This window comes from Emiliania huxleyi (genome assembly GCF_000372725.1).
Source record: "Emiliania huxleyi CCMP1516 unplaced genomic scaffold EMIHUscaffold_73, whole genome shotgun sequence".
NCBI lineage: Eukaryota > Haptophyta > Isochrysidales > Noelaerhabdaceae > Emiliania > Emiliania huxleyi.
This window is the reverse complement of record NW_005196528.1, coordinates 511,103-530,697: the sequence shown is the minus strand read 5'-3', so window position 1 is coordinate 530,697 and position 19,595 is coordinate 511,103. Positions and strand designations below refer to the sequence as shown.

The following is a 19,595-nucleotide window of genomic DNA, read 5'->3' as shown; positions in this document are numbered from 1 at the left end:
GGGACACGTCAGCGCGTCAGCCCGTTCGGACCAAAAAAGAAATCAATGGCGCGCTGCTACCCCGTGCCTAACTGCTGCTACCCCGTGCCTAACTCAGTGCAAAGCACCTAACCTAACTCAAGCTACCTTACCTTAAGTTCGGCACTTCGCGGTAACTCTTAGGATCGCTTCCGCGCCACCGCCGGGCAGTGTTAGGTCGGTCGGGGTCCCGGGGGTCGATTTTTGGAAGTGAATAGCACGGCATAGAAACTGCAAAACAAGGTGCGTTAGCTCGAAAGAAACACATAGGCACCCACATGGGTTGCCATCCCTCAACACAAGTGGCCCACGGTTCACATTCACACACCCGGCCGCACCGCTCACGCACGCAAATGGCTCTCGCACCACCTCAACACACGCGCACGGGGGCGGAGGACGCGCGCTAGTCACTCCTCCTCGCCCTCCTCGCCCTCCTCCGCCTCCTCCGCCTCCAGCTCAGACGCCGCATCGAGCTCCGCCTCGTACGCGTCGATCAAGTCGTCGTGTATCTCTGACTCTGGCTCCCACGTCGACACGTCCGGCGGGTACCCCTTCCAGAGGATCAAGTAGTACGTCATCTCGACCCGCTTCTTGCCCTGTGAGGCGAGAAGAGAGGTGGTCGGGCACGTGAGCGATGGAGTGGCAATAAGCAAGGGCAGGTGCGAGTGTGAGGGCGCAAGCACCTTGCCGACCGTCTCCACCTTGCTGTCGAGAATGCGCTCGATGTCAAACTTCTCACTCGCCTCCCACTGCCAGCCGTTGAGCTCACGCAGATCGACCCTCTTCCTCTTCTTCTTCTTCCCGCCGCCGCCGCCGCCGCCGCCGCCGCCGCCCTCTTCGCCCGCCACGCGCCGCTGCCGCACCTTCCGCACCACGCCGTCGCCGTCGCACCCCGAGTCGCCGTCCTCGAGGTCGTTCGCCTCGACGCCATGCGCGGCGAAGAGGAGGTTCTGCAGCTGCGTGCAATAGTCCGCGCGGTTCGCCTGCGTGACAGTGAAGCCCGTCTTCCCCGCCAGCTTGAAGGCCTTGAGCTGGTCCTACAACAAACGAGAGCCGTGAGTAGTGGGGCACTAGTATACCGCTCAACAGCGTCCGAGAAGCGCCTGCAAGCCGGCGATCGCCAGCTTCTTCAGCTCTGAGTAGCGCCGCACGAGCGGCAGCTGCGCGATGCGCGCGTTCTCGGCCGCCTTGGCCGCCTTGCGCGCCTTCTTGCTGCCCAGCTTCTCGTCGCGCTCGGCGCGCTTTGCGCGGCCCGCCGCGACCAGCTGCGCCTTGAGCGTAACGCGTCTCGCCCGCCCCGCCGCCTTTCGGCACGCCGCAAGCATGGTCTCGGCGACCTTGAGCCCGCCGCGCTCATCGATCTCGCCCGTCAGCCAGCCGGCTTGGTTGTTAAAGCGCCCGAGCGAGTCGCCGGCGCGCGACTCATTGCGCTGCCGCTTGTGCCGGTCGTCGCTGACGCGGCCGACGGCGTGCAGCCGCTCAACCGGCGTGCTCGTCGCCTGCAGCGCGTCGTACTTTGCGCGCAGCGCCGGGGTGATGTTCGCCGAGCACAGCTTGCCGGTCTTGGTGATCGAGCCGTTCGTGGCGACGAGGCCCGCCGGCATCCACTCCGCAGCGTGGTTGCAGACCGCCCGGGACATCGCGCCGAATGCCGCCGTCAGCAAGCGCGTCACCATCGGGTCGTCGGCCGCTGCGGCGCGAATGCGCACCATATCGAGGCGATGGCGCTCGGCGCGGCGCGCCTGCGTTGGAGTTGGCGCGGTAGCGGCGGTGGCGGCCGCCGAAACGTCGCCGAGCTGCAGCTTGAGCGAGCCGTCGACGATGCCCGCGGGCGACGCGGCGGCCGCCTCAAAAAACGCGTGCGCCGCCGGCCACACGCGCGGGAGCACGTCGAGGACGTGCTTGTCCGCGGCTGGCTTGACCGCGCGGATCAGCGGCCAAAACACCGCGTCGCAGATCAGCGCCATGGCGCGCACCCCCGCCATGCAGGGCGGCGAGCGCGCGCCGGTGAGGATAGACTTGCGCAGCTTGCCGCCGCCGGCAGCCTTGAGCATCTCATCCTCGTCGAGGTAGGTCAGCATGGAGATGTCGTGCTCAGTGAGCAGCCGCTCCGTCGGCGCCGCGTCGAGGTAGAAGACGTACGCGCGCGAGCCGCAGATCGCGAGCACGTCCTCCACGTGCCCCACGAGATGCTCGAGCTGCTCCTCGAGGTCTGCCAGCCGCGCCTCCATCCACTCCTGCAGCTTGCGGCCGATGGCGTAGCCCTTGGTCGAGCAGAGCGCGACGTACTTGCTCACCTACGCGTGCGGCGCGGGGGGGTGCGGGATTGGCGCGCGAGTGGGAGTGATCTGCGGTGCGGGGTCGGGGCTGACGGTGCCTGGTAGATGAGCGCGCAGACAGGCGAGCTGAACCAGCCGACGCAGGTCCGCATCGCCTTGATCTTGTCGGCGTGCGCCGCGGCCTGCTCGTCGGTGAAGTTCATCAGCTCGCGCAGGATGGCGTCCATCGCCTTGCGCCCCTCCTCGAGGATGTTGACGAGCGCGTGCTCCGCACAGGTCGGGTCGTCGTCGCCCTCGCCCAGCCCGAGGACCAGCCGCGCAGCGAGCCGCGCCGTAGACGCCCGGTCGTTGCACGCGCACGTGGGGAGGAAGCGGCGCAGCAGCTCCGCCGCGCGCGCATCCGCGAGGCCGGCCTCCTCCATGAGCTTGATGACCTCCTCGATCGACTCGTGGTACGCCGACGCCTGCGCCTCGGCGGTCTTGCTCGAGGCCGTCGACAAATCGAGGGCGCGCAGCTCGAGTTTGCCGTTGACGCGCCGCGAGAGGACGGTGCCGATGCGCTCCATCTGCTGCGCCTCGGCGCCGTCGGCGATGTAGCAGCACGAGGACTCATCCGAGTTCATGAACTCCAGCAGCCACTGGCCGACCTGGAGCTTGTTGAGCTCGTAGGAGACGCCCGCCAGCTCCTTGCAGTGCGTCGCCTGCGGCGTCTCTGGCAGCCGCTTGACGACGGAGGTGCGCTTGCCGTCCACGATCGGGCCGGGGACCTTGATCTCGCGGTACGGCAGCTTGACCCCCAAGAGCCGCGCGAAGATCGGGAACAGCTTCGGGATCTTCTGCCGCGCGATGCCGAGGTGCATCACCGAGATGCACGCAAGCTCCGTCTCGGCGTTGAAGTGGTTGCCCAGCTTGAAGCGCGCCTTGGTGGGCTCGGCGATGGCCTTGAACTTTGCGGCCTCGGCCTGCGCCGCCTCAAGCTCGGCCTGCAGCTTGGCGCACTGCGCCTCCACCGCCTCCAGCTTCTCTGCCGTCGCGTCTCCGCGCCACAAGCTCGCGCGGGCCGCCCGCTCCTCCGAGAGCAGCCGCTGCGACACCGCCAGGTTGCGCTCGACGAGGTTCACGTCGGAGAGCTTGCGCTGCGTCACCTTGCGCCGCGCACTGAGCTCGGTGATGCGCCGCGTGCTCGCCTGCAGCTGCTCGAGCAGCCCCGAGACGCGCATCGAGCGCAGCGCGTCGAGCTGGTCCTCTAGCTGCGCGAAGAGGCCGTGCAGCTGCGCCGCCTCCTCACACGCGTCGTCCCGCTGCGCCTCGGCGACCTTGGCGCGCCGCTCGGCCTCTGAGGCGATGGAGCCAAAGTGCGCCGCGGCCTCCTTCTCCTGGCTGCGGCACCGCAGCTCCGCCGCAGTCTCGGCCTCGCGCGCCGCCGCCTTGAGCCGCCGCACCTCCGTGCAGAGCCGCCCAGTCTCCTGCCGCTCCGCCTGCAGCGCTGCGTCGAGCTTCGCGTACGCCGCGGCGGAGCGCCGCCGCTCGTCGGCGAGCGCGGCGTCGACGGCGGCCTGCTGGCGGCGCGCCGCCAGCTCGAGCTCGACACGCCGCTCGTCGGCGAGCGCCTCGCTCAGCTGCCGCCGCCGCCGCTCATAGTTGAGGAGCAGCGACACCTGCCGGAGCTGCGACGTGCCGCGCCCACGCGGCGGAGGCGCGCCGCGCACCTCGGCGGCGATCAAGCCGAGGACGTCGCGGCAGCCCTCCAAGAGGTGGACGGCGCTGTCGGCGCCGAGGCGCGGGTGCAAACCCTCGGCAAACGCGCGCAGCTGCGCCGTCACGTCGAGCTCGGCATCGAGCGAGGACGCGCCGCCGCCGCCGCCGCCGCCGCCGCCGCCCGTGTCGGCCGCGTCCGAAAGGGTCTGGAGAGGAACGTGCGCCTGCCGCACGAGTTGGTCGAGTTCGCGGTCGGCCTCCGCCGGGTCCTTCCGGCGAGAAACGGCCGTCGAGCGCCGCTTAAGCGCGCGCTCCACGTCCGCCTTGTACGCGGTCATCCGGCGCTTGTACTTCACGAAGTTCGCCTTGGTCTCCGGCGTGGCCAGCGCCGGGAGCGCCCGCGTCGGCGCGAGCGACTCGTGCCCGGCCATCGCCTCGACCCACCTGGTAAAGATGAGACCCGCATCGCCGGCGCCGCCCCCGCCGCTGGCATATTTGCCGGCCAGGCCGACGAGGGCGTAGGCGTCGATGAGGAGCAGGCCGCCCACGGGCCTCGCCAGGGCCGCGGCGGGCCCTGGCGACCCCTCGAGGGACGCCAGGGTGGACAGGGCCTCTGCCCTAGCAGGTTCTGAAAAGAGAGCGGTCGCCTCGCCGATGCCGCGGAGCTTCTCCTTGGAGGTGTGGAGGTCCTCAGGGGTCGCGACCTGCGCATGGCTCGTCGGGAATGGTCACCAGCGTCGTGTGCGACCTCTCTCCGGAGGCGTGCGACCGAAGGGAGAGCGGTGAGGCGAGGCTGAAGTCACAGCTGAAGCAACTGGATTTCAGTTGCTGACAGTTGTGGGCGATCCCGCGCGAACTGACGGCAGGTAAGCCGGCAGGTGGGGGGCGGGGGTGTGCCGGGTGGATCCCCAAGCGGGCGAGCCGGGCCCATGCATAGTTCGCGCGCGGGGGGCGCGCGAGCATGGGAAAGACGCACCTCCATCGTGCTTGCTACCGGCGCTTTTTTGGCCGTTGGCACCATCGTTGATGACTTGATTGCGCGGGAGTCGAATCCCAAATTCTCTCCGCTCGAGAGGGAATTTAATTGTTTTGGGGGATTCCGACCGACCTAGCAGTGTGGGAGCCGCTCGACTTTAGCGAGCGCATCCACTTTTGGCACTCGACGTGCGGGCTGCCCGGCGAGGCTCGAGCCGGCCTGCAGCGGCTACGGGTGTGGCGCAACGCGAGCGTGCATCACGACAAGCAGCGGTGGCTGCAGGAGGGGCCGCGCGACGCGGCACAGGCGAGCGATCATATCGCAGCGGTGCAGGCGCTCCTTGGGCTTTAGTCGGGGTGGATCGCGCGTGCTCTCGTCTCTCGAGTGTGTCTCTTGCGACTGCTGCAAGCAATAAGTACGTGGCTGTAGGGACACTACGGTATGCATGCATGACCGTCAGCTGTACAGCGGCGGATAGAAGAAACGGCCGATAGACACCAGCACAGCAGTGCCCAGCCAACAGACCTTACGACAGTTTACCGTCACCTACAGCCTACAGCTGCTGCTCATCAGCGCGCTCGCTGTCCAGCGCTCGGTATCTGGTGCCGTTCTTGGCCCTTCTTGCTGCATGGCGTCTACAGACTACAGGGTTCAGGGCAGTTCAAATGGTCCATGCTAAAGTCGGCGGAGCCCATCGCAGCGTCGCGCACCGCCGGCGCATGCCGAGACCAAGAGCCGAGCGCGTGGGGTGGGGGCGCGTGATGGGGGGGGTGGGGGGTAAAAGAGAGCGAAGGACGAACGAGCAAGGAGGGATCTCGCATCCCCGATGACGTGCGGCACGCGTGCAGGGGCGGGATTTCGCCGCCGCACGCGCCCTCGCAGCCGCACGCGCCCTGTCACATCAAAGTCACGCGTCGCACACGATCTGCAGCACGGTGTAGGGTAAGTGCCAGATCACCCGAGGGATGTCCAACCTAGCTGAACAACTATTTTCGCGGAGCTCCGCGACGCGGTAGGTGCTGCCGCAGGTGCTTGTCATATTGACGGCCCAGCCGCAGTTCTTTGTAGCGCCTGCCACCACTTTTCGGCACTGCTCCTCCACGAAGGCGCGGTCCGGGTGCACCTTCACCATCATGCCCACCCTCAGGTCGTCGTACTGAAGGCAGCAGCGGAAGGAACCCGAACGCGGCCTCGCGCGCGGCGTGTCCTCGCCGTGCATCTTTTCGCGGTACGCCGTGGCGACGATCTTGAAGTGCTGCTGCAGCAGCGGCTCGTCGTCCAGTGCCACCTTCTGTTCCTTGCTGAGCTCGGCGAAGCGCACGTGCGCGAGCAGCGCGCCGGCCGTCGCCTGCGACGCCGCTGGCTGCTGCGCTGCCAGCCAGCCCTTGACCGCCTCCAAGACAACCGACTCGTCGCTCACGGCGAGGTCGTCGGAGGCGATGATGTCACCGAGCTGCTCGGCGGACAGGGTGTGCAGCGCCGCGCCATCCTCCGCCTCCGCCGCCGTGCCGAAGTGTTGCAGCGCGAGCTTTTGCGCCGTGTTGGCGAGGGCGGCGAGGCTGAGGTGCTCAGCGAGGCCGAGGGCGCGCAGGCAGGTCGATGCGTCGATGCGCTCGGCGACTGCGGCCTCGGCTGCGGCCAGCAGTGGCGGCACGCGGAGGAGGTGTGCAGCGTGCAGCAGGGGTTGCAGCGCATCTTGGGAGCCGAGCGTGCAGCGGCGCGTGTACATGAACGAGAGCGCGGCGGCAAAGCTGGCGGCGGAGAGCTCCTTGAGTTCGATGGGGCCGGCGCGCTCCCTCATGGCCGTCGTCACCAGCGCGCTCAGGTACGGCGACTCGGCCGCTAGGAGCATGCGGTGTGCCTTGAACGCTGTGCCCTCGACAAGGAGGTCCACGTCGCAGAGGGTGCCTTCGCGCCACTGGGCTGCAATCGCCGTGCGAAGGCCATCCTCCCGTATCGCCGCAGACGCTGCGGTGCTGCACTCAAGGGTGATGGCGGCTGAGGAACTCTGCGTGCTTGACTCGTCGGAGCCTCGGCGACGCTTCGCGGCCATGATTTTATCTTCGTCAGGGCTGTTCACATTCACAGCTGTCATTTAGAGATACTAGTGTGGGACCTGCAGCGGGTCCCCGCCTTTTTCTCCTGGCACACAGGTACTCACTTATCCCTTATCCCCTCCACCGACGTTCGAGAGTGCTGTGCAAACGGCATCGGATTTACCTCGCTCGTAACATTTTCGCAATTAATAATTCGTAATGGCTAATGCAAAGCTCTTCCGATGTTCCATTCCAACCAGACTCGAGTCCCAGGCATCATCCACAGTCTCAAAGGGGGTCGGTGCTTGATCCGGCGCCCGATGCCCGGCGTTGCGAGGCACGCGGTGTGCCCGACGGGTTCGCGCGGTCGCGGCGAAGGCTAAAGAGGCGGTCCTTCAAGCGCTGGAATGCCTCGTTCTGCTTTCGTGTCGAGCCCTCCAGCTCGCCGCCACCGCCGTGGTCGCGGAACCACCGCGCACGCTCTTGCAGAAACTTGTCCTCAATGTCAAAGTCCGTGGCTACCGGTGCGGGCGAGAGCGGGCGTTGCATTTGCTGCTGTCGGCTGAATGATGCGATGGTCCACTCGCAAGTCACTGGCACCGTCGCGCCTCTCGGCACCTCGTCCCAAGGCCGGCCGTAAAATAAGGAGATGCGCCCCTGCAACTCCAGCGCGCGTTCCTGGTCGAGTTCATATGCGTCGCTGTCGTCAGGCGCCTCCTCGCGTGGCCGCCTCACTGGCGAGTCCGGGTGGGAGAAGTAACAGTCATCCCCGTAGGCGGGCGAGCCAGGCGGTGTCGGACCTCCACCGCCTGGAGCAAGCTGCGCCTCGAGCCATGCCTGTGACGCCTCTGAACCCGGGTCGCGCAGGTATGCATCGGCCTCAGCAGCATCGCCCGTGTAAGCTTGTACACGGCGGTTGCGAAAGTTGGCAATGCTGCCACGGGTGGAGAGGCGCCAATCACCAGTCTCAGAATCTTGCACCCAAATTTTCTCTGAAGCGTGTGCGAGGTCGTCTTGCTTCTCTCGCTCAATCCGCTTGGCACGCTCGAGTTTAGCCCGCTCCTCATGCCGATCGGCCTCGACGCCATCCCAGCCCTCCGGCACCCAATCCCCGCCTGATGGCTGCCCGTCGTTGTCGCGCGGCTCCAAAAGCGCCTCGTCGAAGTAGTCGCAGGTGACTCCGGGCACGTCTGGGGCGATGCCTACGCCATCGTAGGTGCACGTGCACGCACCCTCGCACATGCAACCGTCCATGTACTCGAGCCGGGCGCGCTCGTACTCTTCGGATGCGCGCCACTCGGTGATGCGTTCACCATCCATCGGCTGTCCAGCTTGCTGTGGGTCGAGTAGCCAGTCGCGGAAATCCTCAACCTCAACCACGCCGAGAGCTGCCTCCGACGCGACCTTTGCCACCGCAGCGTCAAAGGTGATCGGTGCTGGCTGTGATTTCCCACGCTGCTCATGGCGGCGTCGCCGCTGATCGGTCATTCGTTTCGCCGCCCGCTCCCCTTGCGACATGGCGGCGGCCCTTCGCTTTGCGCCGCTTGCAAGCCCAGCGGTGATCTGGTGATGCTGCGCTGTCGGCTGCGCTTGCCGGATGACTCCCGCACGACGCCTTCCTGCGTGGTCGCCTTCCTGCGTGGTCGCCTGCGTCGCATCCTCGTCGTCGGTGGCCGGTGGCGGTTCGCGCTCTCGCTCCTTGCCCCCCATGCGCGCCGTGGCTCCCGAGCTGAGGCCGACGATTTGCGGCGGGACGGCCGAGTTTTTGAATGAGCTGGTTCGCGGCTTCAAGAGCGGTCGGCGCTCCGGCACAAGAGACTTATAAGGGTAGAAGACCTGTGCTGTCAACACACTACGGCCAGGGAGGGCGTGATGTGATCGAATCACATGCACACGTTCGTTTGCCGGGACGTTCACATTCACAGCCGATCGCAATCCAGACTTGTCCCCCCGAACATGAGAATCGAGCTCGACATGTGCAGCAGAATCGCTCTGCATGGGCCCATCCCGTCGCTGCATGGGCCCACCCGCGGAGACCGTATGCGTGGACTCGGCCGTACGCGAAGACTGCAGCTGGCAAAAAAGTCAACAGGCGGCCAGTGTATGTGAAGGTTGATGATGACGCAGTGGCCATGTGGCACCTCAAGGGCACGGGTGGCAAGCCGGACAAGTGGATCGTCGGATGGTCTACGGAATCGGCCGAGCCGAGGCTGTAGCGGGGTGGTCGGCGACAGACGACGCGCAGGCGCCGGAGGACATCCGAGCACCATGGTACTGTGCAAAGGCGGACGAGCGGTGGGCGCGGGCCGATGGTGTGCAGATCTTCCAGCCCAGCCCGCTTACCGACGAGGTCGCCGTCACGGGCGAGACGACGCGCGAGCAGCGCGAAGCCGAGAAGCGCAAGAACGCGATCGACCTCGAGTATGACACGGCGACGCCGCGCAAGCGCAGCCGCTCGGAGTCGCAGGGGCACCACCTCGGACGCGGCCATCGACCGGCGCCGGAAAGAGCTGCTGAAGCCGGCGTTGGAGGAGTATAACGACGACAAGATTGATGGGGTGGAGCTTGACCAGCGCAAAAAGGCGGCGCGCGAGCAGGCGGGGCCGCGCTTGCCCCCTACGTGACCCGCCGCAGACGTGACTAAATGCGATGTCCTATGCCCTGCATCATGCACACAGTCCTATTCATGCAAAAGTAGCGCGCTCTTATGTGTTTTTGCCAAGTCCACATAACACAACAAACAAACTCATAACACAAGCAATAAATCTAAACACCCTTGTTCGACCCTTCGCTCTCGCGCTCGCCTTTTGTCAAGATGGTCCTCCTTGGCGAAGGTGTTGTGTGTGTGTGTGTGTGTGTGTGTGTGTGTGTGTGTGTGTGTGTGTGTGTGTGTGTGTGTGTTTGTGTTTGTGTGTGTGTGTGTTTTTTTTTTGGGGGTACCTCCAACCATCCGTTGCAGGTACTCGATGCGGCCATTCCCCCAGGCAGAGTCGTGGGCGTGTCCCACACGGCGTAGCAGCCGGCAGCCCGCACTTGAGCGGGGGAGACGGCCCCACGGCGGCGCTAGGGCGGCGACGGCGGCGGCGCGGACGGCGGCGGCGAGGGCGGCGAGGGCGACGGTGGCGACGGCGGCGACTGACCGGACTGAATAAATAAATAAAACGGGCAAACTCTGAGACGAGATGGGATTTAGGGACATGTGTCCCCGCCCTGACCGGACTGAGGCGGTAGTTTCGTCGCCGATTTTAGCGGCGTCCGCGGTGGACGCTTCTCGCCTGTGAACCTGTAATTGAGGGGTCTTTCTTCCTTCTTCCCCTTCTCCCTTGCTGGGGGGTCTCCGTGGGGGGTCTCCGTGGACGCTTGGGGGCCTCCATGGACGGGGGTGGGGGGAAGGGGGCAGCCCCGCCCGACGGCCGCGCAACGAGCGCACGAGCCAGTGCGACCCACTGGCTCACAGCTCACACACACATGCTGCTGGCCTTCTCCTCCTCGCGTCGATCCGCCCTGACGGGCGCGGGTGCGTGCGCGCTGCTGCCGATCGCGGCGCGAGCTGATCTCCCGATCGCGACCTACTGCATCCCGGGTGTGACGGCGGAGCGCTGCCGCGGCGTGTTCTGGGAGACCGGAAAGCTTTATCGCAAGCAGGGCGCCGAATCGGTCGTGGTGTCGGAAGGCGATTACCGCGCTGCGGTGGCGTCACTCTCTGGCCTGCAAAATACGCTCGCCGGGCTGCGCACGCAGCGGAGCGCAAAGGATCTGAGCGCGGCGGCGGCCGAGGCGCGCGCGACGCTGCGCCGAACGGGCGGTTGGCTGTGCACAGCGCTGGACGAGGAGCGCCGGTACGACTCCGAGTTTCAGCTGAATGAAGCATTGGCGGCGCTCGATGAGGTTGACCGCGCCGGGCTGGCAGGCGACGAGGCGGGGCTCGCGCCAGGCTTTGGGCAGACCTCGCTGCTATACGAGCGCGCGCTGAAGAGCTTGGACGCCTTCCTTGCCGGCCTCCCCGAGCTGCCGACTGCAGTCCTGTGACTCGAGAGTGTGTGAGCTACAACTGTGTGCAGCGCGACTCGGCGCGCGCCTTGCCCTTGGCCGCTCTGGCGCTCGTGTGGGGCCCACACTCGACCACACGCTCCACCACATGCATGTCGAGAGTCGAGTCTCCCGTCCCCCGATGCGGCAGGGGCGTTCGGCCTCGCGGTGAGCGTGCGTGGCGCGTGTCGTCTTACGTAAATTCGCGCGTATTTCGTACTGTTTACTGTACTGCTACGGCTGGGGATAGCCGTACGGAAATACAAATTTGTTCCGCGGGCGGCGGCGCCGGCGCGGCGCGAGCCGCGACATTTTTGATTTTAAACCGCCGTACGGCCAACACGGGTTGTATGAATGTATCTCAATAAATGTGTTGTCGGGCCCCGCGGCGCCGGCGGTGCGTCCGCGCCGCGCCCCGGGGTAATGGAAATCTCTAGTCTTTTTTAGAGATTGAGAGCTTAAAGATTTGAAAGACTCCACTCGGGTCTACAGTGCTACCCAGAGATTTGAGACCAGAGATTTGAGACTTGAGACCTCAGTCACTCGGCCTCCGGTGGGATACTTTGAGATTAGAGACCAGAGACTTGGAGAATGAGATTTCGCACACCAAAAGGAATCTGCGGTCGAGTTTGCTCGAGATCCAAGATTTGAGACTGAAGATTTGGACGGCCTTCCAACCTAGAGATTTGAGAGCTGAGATTTGGAGATTTGCGGTGTGAATACTGATAAGAGCCTCGAAGCTTCTAGAAGGGCTGGGTGGGTTTGACCTGCAGGAAGATTGAGGTCTGAGGTCTGAGATTTGAGATTGAGATTTGAGATTGAGATTTGGGGCCCGGGAGATTGGGTCTGAGATTTGAGATTGAGATTTGAGATTGAGATTTGGGGCCCGGGGAGCCTGCGGCGCCATTTTAATCTGCGCTCCTCTTTATGGCCTGCGGCGCCTGGCCTGAGCTTGGAAGTGTAAACGAGTCCGCCAGGGCGGTCTGCAAACACGGAGCGCGCTGCGCGCGCGGTCTACGCAGATGAGAGGCTTTAGCCGATGCCGCGAACGAGGATATTGCAAACAGGAACGAGGACATTGCAAACCGGAATACTGTATAGGGGCGGGGCTACCAGTAGGTGGCTAGTGCACCGAGGTGGACGACTCGAGCGTTCCTACAGAAACATGGACGCTTGTTGAGACGAAGTCCGCGACACTTCCCTGATTCACGGCTCGAATCGCCTGTTCTCGCAGATCAGCCTCCGGCATTTCATGTGTCCGTCAATGATGTAGCACAAGCAGGTTCGACCGCCGTCCTTGGGCTCGAGGCAGACGAGCTCGTGCTCCCTTCCCCACTTGTCGGTGAAGCGAACGATGAGCGAGTCAGCGTCGAAGCGGCCGGTCTTTGGGTCGCGACGCATGGTGTAGTCTAGCAAGGTCTCGTCGAGGTGGGTGGGCGACGCAAAGCTCAGCGGCTCCTTGGGTAGTTGGAGCTCGTCGCGCCAGCGGAGGAGCGTCCACGCGAGCCAGGCGTGGGACAGCGCTATCCGCAAAGGCTCGACCAGCTGCGGCGGCTCGTCGGCAAAGGTCGTCCACTCCTTGGCGTACGGCTCAAAGCCGGTGTGCGAGTGGAGCATCTGCGTGTCGAGGCGCCACAGCATCTCGCCCTCAAAGATGATGTCTCGCGACAGCTGGACGTACTTGCGAGTCTGATCCATCGCGCCGTCATACGGCACCTGCTTGCCCTGAGCCAGCCGAGCTGACTCCTCGGCGTATGAGAGGTTGTGCTTGGCGCGGCAATGTGGGCAGCGCTTGCAGTAGAGGAGCCCGCCAAAGCGCCCGTGCGTGCAGTATACGGTCGGATGGACGGGCTCGTCGCTGACCACAAGGCACACCTTCTGCCCTTGCAAAGCGCAGACGGCGCAGAACTCAATCTGCGGGACCAGGTGGAGCGGCGTGGATTTCTCCTGCTCATGGAAGCGCTTGCGGTCGAGAAGATCCACGAGAGCGCTGATGCCCGCCTCGCTCTCGATGCTGCTGACGAGGACGTTGATGGTCGTGGACGCGTGCTTTGTTTGCATGTCGGCAGCGATGAGCTCTGCGCGGTCGGGTGTGTCGACTGGGTAGCGGGCCATGCCGAGGAGAAGCGCGACGATCTCGTCCTCACTCTCGAGCGGCCACAGCTTCGTGGAGAACCGCCTCAGGCCGGCGGCGAGATGGACGGTGTCGGCGGCGCAAAGCATTGCAAGCCGAGCGTGCCTCTTTCAGTCTCAATCTCAAATCTCGAGTCACGCTGCCCTATACTCGAGTAGATTTCGGTGGTCCCGCAAGTGATGTTTTTCGAACGATGCGAGATAAAGGCGTTGGAAGGTTGAGGAAGTTCACAGCATTCTGCATCGAAAACGGAATCTCTCTTGCTTGCAGTCTCAGTCTCTCCCACCCCTCATCGAAATCTCAAACTCCCAAAAGCGAAAAGGAATCTTGTCCATTTGAGATCTCACGCGCTTCCTCTAGAAACTCACACCGAGCGACGGGAAGACTGAGATTTCGTGGCTGAAGTCTCGACGAAGATTTGGGAGATCTCAAGGGCGGGACTAGAGACTGAGATCTGCCCTGAAATCTTCAGGTCTCACTCCTCTCAATCTCTAAGAAAGACTAGAGATTTCCATGACTGGCGCCCCGCGGCGCGTCCGTCCCGGCGAGCGATCGAGAGTACGAGAGACACCGTCACCGACGACAAGTTACAATCGACAACGCCCCCGGCGCCATATTAGGTCTCAGCATGCATTGTGCTGCCCCTGCCCGCGATGCCACTGCGTACAGCTAGGCGACAAGTGTCTGCGTGCACGAGCAAAGCTACACGTGTGCATGCCGCAGCGCGCTCCACTCGATCGCGTCACGCCAGCACCGCCACCCTGCTCGCCGCGTTCGCGTGCCACCTGCGGCGGGAGTGGCGGCCGGGGTGAGAGGTTCGCTGCAACCGCACGGCGCTGGGCGGCACTGGCGCGAGCCCACCGCTCGAAGCGGCTCCGCAGCGCCGCGGCCGCAGCCGCGAGCGTATCGTCGAGGCCGACCCCGCTCACGTGCCGCCCGTGCAGGTCGAGCGGCGAGTACGACCCGGCCAGCACCTGCCCATCCTCCCCCAGCTCGGCCGGGCCGTACTCGACGGTCGCCGTGAGCGTCGAGTCGCGCGAGGAGAGCGATCGCGCCTCTGCCGCTGCCCAGCACGCCTCCCACCAGCCGTAGAAGCGCTCCGCGGCGCGCGCGGTGGTGGCGCTCTCGGCGAGGCTCGCCACCTGCGGCGCCTGCGGCGTCCCGACGCGCGCGTGCAGGTGGTCGACGGCGGGCGCCACTCGGCCGAGCAGCAGCTCCTGCTCCGGCGCGGTGTCGAGCATCCGTTCCGTCTTGACCACCCAGTGGGAGAGGTCCGAGGTGAGGCGCAGCTGCGGCACGCGGCGCAGCAGCCGCGCGGTCGCAAACGGGCAGCAGAGCGCGCGCCCGCGGTGCGTCTCGTGGCTGACCGGCGGCAGCGCCTCGCCGATCCGCGAGGCGGCCTCGACGGCGGAGGCGAGAAAGGCGGCAGCCTCGTCCTCGCTCCAGGCGTCGGACCCAGAGTGCGCGTTGACTCGCAGCACCGGCGAGAGCGGCCCGGCGGCGACGCTCGCCTCGGCAATCGCCTCGAGTTCGCGCGTCAGCCGGTCGAGGTGGGCGGACGGCGGGCCTGAAAAGGCGGGGAGCGGGATCGACGCGGCGGCGGCGGCGGGAGGGCTCGCGCCGGACGGCGCACTGAGGAGCTGCTCGGTCGCTGGGCCCTCGTAGTTGGCCCACGACGAGTACGCGGAGATGATCAGCGACAGGCCCTCATCGCGCGCCGCGCGCACAGCCTCTGCCCGGGCCTCAGCGCTCGCACCGAGGTCCTCAAGCGACGCCTCCAGCCCGTCGAATCCCGCGGAGCGCAGGCCCGCGAGGGTGCGAGCGGGCGCGTCCCGCAGGCCGCGTAGGCCCCACGCGGAGCGGAGGACCAGGAGGCGCATGCGGCGCTGCTCGCCACCAACCCAACTGTGACGTCAGGAAACGGGCGCTCGCTGGCGGCACCGCTACACGCTCCAATCTCACGCATCGACGCGGAGTGTATCGCGGGCGAGAGTGTCCGGGTTGCAATCACGTGTGTGGGGCGTGTGGGGAGGTGTGCTGCCTCCAGCGGTTGACAGGGATTGAGGGAGGGGGGGCCGCCCAGTTGGAAGCCGACACCTATCTTTTTTTTTAGAGCTCTTACAGTGGGTTGCGGGCATTAAGAAAACAGGATATGCGGCCCGCCGCCGTTTCTAAGCCTTTCCACAGCCCTCATCCACCCCACGCCGTGGTTTCTTAGCTCCGGCCGGGGCACTCAATCAAGCCAGAGCCCCGGCCCGAAGGAGTTTTAGGTATTAAAGAAGCTGCGGAGGTATTAAGCTGCGGTCCGCGAGGGCGATGCCAGAGTCTGCCGCCGAGTCGGCTCTCTGGATGACGGGAAGACGCACACACACACACGCCTCCATCCACTCCACTCAGAACTCCGCAGAAGACTTGAAAAGTGACAAGTGCGCGCGCCGCAGGCGAAGAGAAATTTTGCGCTTCAGCTGGGGCTCCCGTTCACATTCGTGTCTGGCCTTTTCTCGGGGCCGCGCCTGCGGCGCGCCGTGGTTTCTTAGATTTTCGCGGAAATCGCTTGGTAGGGTTTCTTAATGACAGAGTTGTTTGGTATTGCTAAAAATCTCTCTCTCTCTCTTCTTAATGGGACGTTTTCTTAATGCCCGCAACCACTGTACATTCCCGTAGGAGGACTCTGCTGACAGGGTTTGCGATGAGGAGCGACCCGAAGGGTTTCTCGGAGGTTAGTGCACCACTAACCGCCGAAGGGCAAGCGCTTTTTTCATTTTCATTGTATCGTGAGGGAGAGATTTTTAGCAGTTTTGTGTTTGTATCGTTGGCCTGCATATACTTTTCCGGCAAACAAAAAGGAAAACAGAGGGTCCCCAGCACTTTGCGTTTCCGGAAAGAGGAACAGAGGGTGTTTGGTGTTTGGTGCTCCATTCTGGAAACTCGCGAGTTTCCCTGAGTCTGAGAGCTGGTCTGGGGCAAAATCTGAGGCAAAATTGAGGAAATCGGCACGATACCCAGCCAGGCGGTCGCAGGGTATTTATTTTCCTGCCACGAGTTTTAATCAGGAGGGGTAATAAAAAAAGATAACCCGTTTTAACGCGATCGAGCGGGGAGACGCTCAACCCTGCGCTCCGATGCTCCTCCTCTCGCTGTTCGCGACCTCCACCAGCAGCAGTTCCGTCGTCCGGCTGTCTCGGACCGTGGGCGAGCGGGGCAGCGGCCGCGGTCAGTTTGACGGCCCGCGGCACGTGGCCGCGCTGAAGACCGGCGGCGCTGTCATCGTGGACGGCCTCAACGAGCGCATTCAGGTCTTCGACCGGCACGGCGAGTGCGTGCGCATCGTCGAGGGCGTCACCACGCCCACCGGCGTCGCGATCGGCGGCCCCGAGGGAGACACGCTCTACTGGGCCGAGTCGACGCGGGCGCATCGTGTCAACCGGCTGCAGCTGTCGGCAAAGTCTGCCCGGACGGCGGCGGATCCCGGCGTGGGCCGCCCGGCCGTGAGCGTGCGGAGGCCGTGGGCCTCGCGCCAGACCGCGATGGGCGGGCTGGGCGAGGCGGACGGCGAACTGCAGGACCCGCAGGACCTCTGCTTGCACGGCGATGAGCTCTACGTGGCCGAGTGGGGCAACCACCGCATCAGTGTCTTTGACAAGACGAGCCTCGCCTTTCTGCGGCACATTGGCTGCGGCGACGAGGATGGCAGCGAGGGCGGCGAGGGCGGGAGCGGCCCTGGCCAGCTCGACCAGCCGTGCGGCGTGGCGTGCGCCGGCGAGGAGGTGTTCGTGTGCGACACGTGGAACCACCGCATCAGCGTCTTCGACCGGTCGTCCGGCGCCTTTCTGCGCAGCTTCGGCAGGCGGGGTGGCGAGCCCGGCGAGTTCAACTACCCCTGCGGCATCGAGATAGCGCACGGCCGCATCTACGTGACTGAGCGGACGGGCAAGCGGTTGCAGGCGCTGTCGCTCGAGGGCGAGCCGCTGCAGGTGCTGCCCGCGCCGTGCGATGGCTGGCTCTACGGCATCTGCCTGGACGCTCACGACCAGCTCTGGGTCACTAGTAGCAACCGCCACTGCGTGCACATCCTCTCTGTCGCCGACCCGAATGCGGACGCGACGCGCTGACAAGACGTGCGGGTGGGTGTGTGTGTGGGGGGGGGGGGGTGCGTGTGCCCGTTCGTTGGCTCAGGGGCCTGTGCGTTTTCTTCTTTTTCTGTTACGCTGGGTTGACTCTATGCCCTGGTTTGGCTCCTCCTCCAGCCCCTTGACCGCCTGACAATACTGTTCTCTGCTTTGCTTCTGCGACATGGCGCGCTCGAAGCCCGCCGCCAAAAAGCCCGCCGCTGCTCTGGCGCCTCAGCTCGCCGCCGTCCGCGACTGCATCCTCGCCTGGGATTATGAGAGCCTCGCGCTGCCGTCGTCGCTCGAGGCCGGCGCAGCAGCCGTCGGACGCCTTCTGGAGCTCGCACGGCGCTTTGGGCGCGTGGAGCAGTGCCGTGTCTACCACGACAGTGCAAAACGGTCGGGCAATGTCGCTGTCCAGCACCGCGCCTCGCTCGAAGCGCTCGGCTTCACGATCGTCGACTGCCCGACCAGCGACAAGAAAGAGGCGCTCGACAAGAAGGTGCTCGTCGACGTCGCCATCTATGCGGCGGCGGGGGGGCAGAGGCCGCGCAGCGTCGTGCTGGCGGCGTCTGACGGCGACTACGCCTACCTGCTGAGCCGCTGCAGGCAGCTCGGCGTGCACTGTGTCAACGTGCGAGGCGAGCGGTCGGCGCACCCCGCGCTGGCGGTCGCGAGCGACACGCAGTTCTCGTGGGAGCGAGACGTGCTGCTCCTCACGCCACCGCCGCCGCGGCGAGCAAAGCCGGCGGCGACGCGCGGCGGGCCGGATAAGGCCATTCAGAAGCGGCGCGGCGGCAAGTCACCCCGAAAGCGTGGAGCGGCGACGCCTCCAAGCAGCAGGAAGTCGCCCGCGAAGAAGACGAGGGCGGCGAGAGGAGCCCATATTGCTAAGAAGAAGAAGTAGATGTGTCTTCTATGTTCGTACTGTTACGTACTCTCTACGCGAGCCGTACACTACGCACGTGTGTCGTGTCACGCACGTGTGTCGTGTCCGGTGTAGGGTTGTCAAACGTTAACTTTGGGCCCAACAGTTGCACTATTGTTGGCTGAAATCCTCAACGTTGTTCAAGTGTTCTCCCCAGCCCAAGCTGTTACTGTTTGTTACTGTTGTTACTGTTGTTCAGTGGTCAGCAAGCAGAAAATGCCAAAAAAGCCCGGGTAAACCCCGAAAATACCCCTAGGGGTTTCCCGGGTATTTTCGGGTATTACCCGCACTGGACGCTGGAGATCGTCGTGGGTCACTGCCAGGCCTTCCTTATTGTTGTTCAGCCGGCCTAACGTTAGCTACTGTTGTTGGGGAGCCCCACTGTTGTTCTGTTGTTACTTACTGTTAACAGATAACACTAGCAACACTGTTCAGCTCTTAACGTTTGACAACCCTAGTCAGAGAATTCTTCTTCCTTCGCGGCAACGCGTGGCGGCAAGGCCTCTTTGCGCGCCCGCCCTCGTCACGCCGAAGACCAATCGGCGTCGGACCGCGGTGAGACCACGCCGCCCCCCGCGCCCGCCCGCGCCCGCAGCGTGAACACATACGCGCGTCCCTCATTGCACGGAAACATACGCGCCAGCCGCGCAGCAGCCTCACATGCAGCGCCGACCGCATGCTCGCGCCCTGGGCCGCCGACGACCCGGTCGGGCGGGTTGCGCGGCCGCCGCACACCACCAGGCAGGCGCACAACCACCCGCAGCGCGCCGCAGCCCACCGCGCAGCCCTGCCAGCCAGGTCTGCGCCTCAAAGACTCACAAACAGGCGCACAGCAGAGTACAGCACACAGCACACACCGGCGGCGCGCGCGCAGCACACGCAGACGCACGCGCGGATCCAACACGCACACGCGCACAGCACGCGCGCGCAGCACGCCAGCGCAGCGCCACACACAGAGCAACTCCCATCAGCAGCAGCAGGCCTGCCACAATCCACATCTCACACATGCGCGCGCACACTCCCCCCTACCGGCGCACGCATTGGGCGTCGCCGAGAGCTCCCAAAGCTGACTTGTGTGGCTGCTTCGCCGAGCGCGGCGCAGATTGGAGGACACCGTCACCGACGAGCGCGTTGGACTTTTCACTCCGGACAAAAACAGTGGCACGCGCCGCTGCGCGGTGGCTGCCACTGTCCTAGCGGCGAGGCGCGCGACCGTCTTGTACCAAATGGGTCGCGCCCTCCGATTTCCGTCACCTCAGCATCCACACCCCTCTATATCTAATGAAAACAGGAAAAGGGCAAAAAACCCCACCTGTTAACCCCTTTTCCAAACCGGTGTTTTTCCCCCCCAATTTTGGTCTCAGGGAAAAACCCTTGAATTCCAAAAC

General features: G+C 64.8%; 8 protein-coding genes across 8 annotated transcripts; 4 read left to right on the top strand and 4 right to left on the bottom strand.

The window, feature by feature from the left end:
* Positions 1–359: 359 nt before the first annotated feature.
* Positions 360–5,016, bottom strand: EMIHUDRAFT_217403 (hypothetical protein; the record flags this gene model as incomplete). The annotated part of the gene is made up of 9 exons (XM_005761031.1): positions 360–387; positions 481–614; positions 702–782; positions 891–1,055; positions 1,170–2,315; positions 2,417–4,126; positions 4,214–4,429; positions 4,508–4,699; positions 4,972–5,016. The coding sequence occupies 9 exons, from the start codon at positions 5,014–5,016 to the stop codon at positions 360–362; spliced, it is 3,717 nt and encodes a 1,238-aa protein (XP_005761088.1).
* Positions 5,017–5,878: 862 nt separating this feature from the next.
* Positions 5,879–7,066, bottom strand: EMIHUDRAFT_217402 (hypothetical protein; the record flags this gene model as incomplete). Its single annotated transcript, XM_005761030.1, has 1 exon — positions 5,879–7,066. One exon carries the CDS (start codon positions 7,064–7,066, stop codon positions 5,879–5,881), a length of 1,188 nt encoding a protein of 395 aa, XP_005761087.1.
* A 229-nt stretch (positions 7,067–7,295) lies between these two features.
* EMIHUDRAFT_217401 (hypothetical protein) lies at positions 7,296–8,717 on the bottom strand (the record flags this gene model as incomplete). Its single annotated transcript, XM_005761029.1, has 1 exon — positions 7,296–8,717. The coding sequence occupies one exon, from the start codon at positions 8,715–8,717 to the stop codon at positions 7,296–7,298; it is 1,422 nt and encodes a 473-aa protein (XP_005761086.1).
* Positions 8,718–9,189: 472 nt separating this feature from the next.
* On the top strand, positions 9,190–9,739 carry EMIHUDRAFT_217400 (hypothetical protein; the record flags this gene model as incomplete). The annotated part of the gene is made up of 3 exons (XM_005761028.1): positions 9,190–9,428; positions 9,475–9,627; positions 9,703–9,739. 3 exons carry the CDS (start codon positions 9,190–9,192, stop codon positions 9,737–9,739), a joined length of 429 nt encoding a protein of 142 aa, XP_005761085.1.
* Positions 9,740–10,475: 736 nt separating this feature from the next.
* EMIHUDRAFT_106024 (hypothetical protein) lies at positions 10,476–11,036 on the top strand (the record flags this gene model as incomplete). The annotated part of the gene is made up of 1 exon (XM_005761027.1): positions 10,476–11,036. The coding sequence occupies one exon, from the start codon at positions 10,476–10,478 to the stop codon at positions 11,034–11,036; it is 561 nt and encodes a 186-aa protein (XP_005761084.1).
* A 2,876-nt stretch (positions 11,037–13,912) lies between these two features.
* EMIHUDRAFT_453065 (xylose isomerase domain protein TIM barrel) lies at positions 13,913–15,050 on the bottom strand (the record flags this gene model as incomplete). The annotated part of the gene is made up of 2 exons (XM_005761026.1): positions 13,913–13,955; positions 14,032–15,050. The coding sequence occupies 2 exons, from the start codon at positions 15,048–15,050 to the stop codon at positions 13,913–13,915; spliced, it is 1,062 nt and encodes a 353-aa protein (XP_005761083.1).
* A 1,242-nt stretch (positions 15,051–16,292) lies between these two features.
* On the top strand, positions 16,293–17,282 carry EMIHUDRAFT_217396 (hypothetical protein; the record flags this gene model as incomplete). Its single annotated transcript, XM_005761025.1, has 1 exon — positions 16,293–17,282. One exon carries the CDS (start codon positions 16,293–16,295, stop codon positions 17,280–17,282), a length of 990 nt encoding a protein of 329 aa, XP_005761082.1.
* Positions 17,283–17,463: 181 nt separating this feature from the next.
* EMIHUDRAFT_217395 (hypothetical protein) lies at positions 17,464–18,186 on the top strand (the record flags this gene model as incomplete). The annotated part of the gene is made up of 1 exon (XM_005761024.1): positions 17,464–18,186. The coding sequence occupies one exon, from the start codon at positions 17,464–17,466 to the stop codon at positions 18,184–18,186; it is 723 nt and encodes a 240-aa protein (XP_005761081.1).
* Between the last annotated feature and the right edge of the window lie 1,409 nt (positions 18,187–19,595).